General features: G+C 52.3%; 1 protein-coding gene across 1 annotated transcript in view; it reads left to right on the plus strand.

Annotated features, from left to right (window-relative positions):
• The window catches only part of SMG6 (SMG6 nonsense mediated mRNA decay factor), a 247,894-nt gene that overhangs the window by 215,974 nt on the left and 26,965 nt on the right, over nucleotides 1–4,955 (plus strand). Inside the window, 1 exon segment of the mRNA XM_011987266.1 lies at nucleotides 1,345–1,521. Coding sequence (XP_011842656.1) covers nucleotides 1,345–1,521 — 177 coding nt within the window.

A 4,955-nucleotide genomic window follows, 5' to 3' on the forward strand; every position in this document is an offset into this window, starting at 1 on the left:
CCCGGCTAGTTTTTTGTATTTTTAAGTAGAGACGGGGTTTCACTGTGTTAGCCAGGATGGTCTCGATCTCCTGACCTCGTGATCCGCCCGTCTCCGCCTCCCAAAGTGCTGGGATTACAGGCTTGAGCCACCGCGCCCGGCCAGAAGGGACTTCTTAATGTGAAGTTCCTTTCACATTAAGAAATGAGGATGCATTAAAAGAGAGGCCGGGGCTAGTCAATGAGGATGAAGGGGCTGTCCCGTGTGGCACATCTGGCCACTGATGTGTGTTTCCCATGTGGAATGGCCTTCAGCTTTCAAGCTCCAGATCCAGCAGGGCCCCTCTCCCTTGCTGAGCACTCAGCCAACAGGGAGAAGAGGATGCTGGAGGCTAGAGATGAAGAGAAGGGCACAAAAGGGCAAGCATGGCGGAGAGTGCAAGCCAAGCAGACGGGTGTGCAGGAGAGGGCATACGTGTGTGGTGCCTCCGGGAGGGGGCCCGACAGGTGTGGAGGAGAGGGCATGCATGTGTGGTGCCTCCAGAAGGGGCCAGACTAGGGGACGGTGGACCCTTCATCTGAGACACTTACACATTTGACTGTTGCTCAGGATACTGAGTTTCATCTCAGCTAAATCAGCCCAGGCTTCTCTGACAGCACTGACTTGTGTGCTCACATGGCCACGTGGGAGCAGCTTGGCGTAAACGTCAGAAAGAGCAGAGCTTTGGTGAAACATCCCCCACCTGTCTCTCTCCTGACAATTTCCTGCCTGACTCCAGTCTCTCGAGCATGAGGAGCTCTTAGATAGGGCAGGCACCTGTCAGGGGAAGTCCAAAATGATCTGGTTGAAATGAAACAGCCAAGAAAGCCCTTAGCATTCGTTTTGCACTTGGGCTGAAAATTCTCCTTTCGGGAGTCTGGAGCAGGGGTGCTGGGAGAGGCGTGGAGAGTGGCAGCGAGGGGCCCCAGAGAGCTCTATGCTGTGAAAGCACTTCACTCTTCCCTCTGCTGATTCTAGACCAGACTTAGAAGAATGTCATGTATTCTGTTTTGTATCAGGACTTTAGTCAAATAAATGTAAGGCACCTGTCACTGGTCCCTGGGGTTGTCTGCTGCCCCAGAGATAACCTAAGGAGAGACTGTGGGACCTTCCTTCCCTCAGACAGTCTTGGTCCTCGACCTGCCCTGGGCCCTCACTTACCACCTGACATGCCCTGGTGCCCTCCACACCCTGTCATTCATTCTGACCCCCTTGCCTGGTAGCTTTGACACACTTCCCCTGTGCCCCTCAGCCGGCAAGCAACATCTCGTCTCCATCTTCCCTTTCAGAAAATGCTGTTTTTCTTCTCTCCCTCTCACCCTGTAGGTTATTGCAGCTGACTGCAAAAGGGTCACAGTGCTGAAGTATTTTCTGGAAGCCCTTTGTGGACAAGAAGAGCCTCTGCTGGCATTCAAGGGTGGAAAGTATGTGTCAGTGGCACCCGTCCCAGACACCATGGGAAAGGAAATGGGAAGCCAAGAGGGAACACGACTGGAAGATGAGGTACTATGCAGGAAGAGCCCGCTGTGGCAGAGGGAAGGCCCCCTCCCCATTCTACCCGTGGCTTCAGCTTCTACTCCTGCTTATGTATGAGCACAGAGAGCAGTGTCTGTGTTAATGTGACCAGCCACCTTCTTGAGAGTGTGCTCTCCTGGTGCCCCTTCCTGCCAGTCCACCCCGGTGCCTCCATCCCACTCCGCTACGAGTTCCAGATGCTTCTTTTAATGCTGCATTGAGGAGAAGGGAGGAAAAGAAAGAAAGAAGGAGTTGAATAATGTGCAGCTCTCGAGGCTTAGGAAAGGGAGAGAGAGGAGGGGTCAGGATCAAGTTTATAGATGTGTGGAGCCCAGTGCAGCACAGGCCTGAACTCCAGCCTGCAGCACACGTACAGGAAGAGCTGACATTGCTGGCCCTGTGTGGAAAATCACCCCTCCCCCGGCCTGCCCTCCCTCCTTGTTCCCTCCCTCCCTCCTGCACATCCTGATGTGATTAAGGAATTCTCCTCTTGTTTGTTTGCCCTTGGTTGTTCCTGTAGCCCTTGCTTCACTCCAGACTCGTTGAGTGTGTCTGTGTGTGTGTGTGTGTGTGCGCGCACATGCATGAGCCTGTGTACCCGCCCCTGCAAAACTCCACTGGCAGTTGCCCTGCCCTATATATTGCTGTTGCATATATGTGTCTTTCTGGGGGTGATTGTTGATGTGGGTTTGTGTGTCAGTTTGAGTAAACACTGCTGCCAGCTTCCCTGCTGTCTGTGGGTTCTGAGTGGATGTGAGTGTGATGTTGTTGGAGCATGTATGCATTTAGTATCACTGCCAGCTGCCCTGCTGTGTGTCTGGGTGTGGGTAATTCTGTCTGGGTGTGTGTTCACACACACCTCACTTTTGCCTGAAGGTTGACTCTTTTTACCACACAGTGTTAAAGACAGGAGACTTAGGTGGGAAGGAACATGGGACTAAGGGAAGGGACGGAAGCGATTCTAGCCAGGGGCCAGGTCACCCATAGGCCAACACAGTCATTTGGCCCGCAGCAGTCTCAAGCGCCCGGTAGAGCAGGGCGGGGTACAGGGATGAAATCAGCAACAGGCCAAGGAAGCCAGATGTCAGCTGGAAGCTGTCGTTTGTGATCTGAAACAGTGATAGAGCAGCCACCTTTGGATCAGAGACGGAGAGTAGCAGAGTCTTGGACTGGCTTCATTAGAATAACTGGAGAGCCCCACCCCACCCCTGGTGACATAGAACTCAGCTTCCAGGACAGAGGTGGTTCCAGGGATAAAGCTGAGCCTGGGATTCCAGACTCTCCAGAGGAAACCTGGGCAGGGAATAATGGGAAAGAATGAGCTGTTAGCATGGGAGGGGACAGCAGGCTTGCTGAGCTGGCAGGGTGTCCAGGCTTCAGGCAGGGCAGAGCAAGTGCCACCCAAGCCCTGGGCACTGTGTGGGGAAGCACCGGTGGGCAGTGCCTCCATCAGCTATTTCACCCACACTTGAAGGCTGAGGGCAGAGCCAGGTTAGTCCCAGGCTTGCCCCAAGATGCCCTCTGGCCAGTGGAGCCTGCAGTCCCAAATACAGTGAGGCAAGTGGGGCCCAGAGAGGGCCACAGCATCGAAGCCAGAGAAGGCCTTCTCTGCCCTCACAAGGAACAGATCACTTCTCTGGTCCCAGATCTTGGTAGTGCCACACTTTTTTTTTCTCGTTCTAAGGCTTATTGACCAGACAAAGGTTGTGACCCACGCCAGGCTGCCCACTTCTTCCTTTTCCCACGAGTCTCCTGGGTTCCTTCATGTTAGTGGCCTCTGGGAAACTCTACTTACCCTAGTCTGTGTAATTTCATAACCTTGCACTTCCTCGTTTACTGTGAGAGCTGAGCGAACCTCAGACAAGCCTCTCTGACCCTGTTTTGACCTCCATCAAGCTCACTTCAAGCCCCGTGATAACCTTGTATATCCCTAGTCAGAGCAGGCAGAGGCAGTGTTTCCCCACGGGCTAGGCTGGCATTCTGTCCCACTCACTGCAGTCTGGGTTAACCCCATGAACAAGGAAGTGAATGCGCAGTTTTCCTCCTTTCCATGGTCTGGGCCTCCCTGGATGTGAGTCCTGTGGCACTGTAGCATGCCTGTGTCAGATGAATGGTGACTGTGGACAACATCCCAGACCCCTGACGTCTCTTAGGATAGTGACAGTTCTGGCCTCATCCTCAGATCTCATCTCTCCCCAAACTGCGAAACTGAATCACTTCAGCAGATTGGGAGAGGTAGGGAAAGGTGTTTCTTCAGACATTGTTCTTTGTGAATAGAACACAGTTTAGTTGCTTCGGGGTGTTACCCAAACACCCCTAGATTCTGCTCCGAAGACAAAGTATACCTCTGTCATCTACCCAGCCCCCCACCTAAGTAATCCCTTTCAGTCAAGCTGGACAGTTAGGGGAGAGAGCAGTCTGTACTCAACAGGTGTAGGGTGGCCTACAGCAGGTCTAACAATGCTGAGCCACTAAAGGCTGGATCTGAGCTTATGGTCTAGATTCAGGATGGCTTGGCTCAGTATTACTGGTAAGAGCATAAACTTTGGAGTCAGATTCACTTGGGCTTGAATCCCTGCTCTGCCTTTACTCGCTGTGTGACCCTGAGCAAGGTGTTGACTTCTGAACCTCAGTTTGTTCATGTATAAGATAGGGATGGTGATAGCACATATCTTATCTCACAGGGCTGTTGTGAGGATTAACTGAGTTAATACATGAAAAATGCTTAGCCCAGTACCTGGCCAATAATAAGCACTGAGTAAGTGATACCTGTTGTCATCATTGTCATTACTATAATCCAGTTAGAAACAGGAACCTTCTACTAAATTATTCCCCGTGTACCCATGCTGACCCTGTCCCTCAAGGGAAACTATCTTGGGCAGCTGCATGTTCTCTGTTGACCAAGGCCAAAAGTAAGAAAGCAAGGAATGGAGCCTAGGACCACCCAGGGAGTGATGGCTGCTAAGAGCTGAGGCTGCAAGTAGGGAGGTGCCATCCCTGGGGAATGCACCACCAGCCTGGCAGGAGACTCCTTAAGCCACCCAGCCACCTCCTACCCTGCCCAGGCCCTGAAGGGCAGCTGAGCAAGGTCATGTCGTGTGAGTTGCTGTAAAGGGGTCCAGCAATCCTCACACCACCGGGCTGGAGTCTTAAAAAGAAACCAGGGCAAGGTCTGCTGAGCTGCAGCATCTGTCCCTGGTGCTGTCTGGGGCAAGGGAACTTCTACGCCTGATTCCCAGCTGTTGGCTAGAGTTGATTCCTATCAGATCGTTAGCATGAATTAGATTTAAATTGGGTGGTTTAACTTTCTCTATTGTTTCCCTCTTGAATCATTGGTGACTTCAGAATGAAAATAGGCCTAAAGTTTGACTTTGTGAGTGTGTACGAGGGAGAACACAGAGTGTGAGTACAAGCACGCAGGT

This window comes from Mandrillus leucophaeus, unplaced genomic scaffold, assembly GCF_000951045.1.
Source record: "Mandrillus leucophaeus isolate KB7577 unplaced genomic scaffold, Mleu.le_1.0 Scaffold306, whole genome shotgun sequence".
NCBI lineage: Eukaryota > Metazoa > Chordata > Mammalia > Primates > Cercopithecidae > Mandrillus > Mandrillus leucophaeus.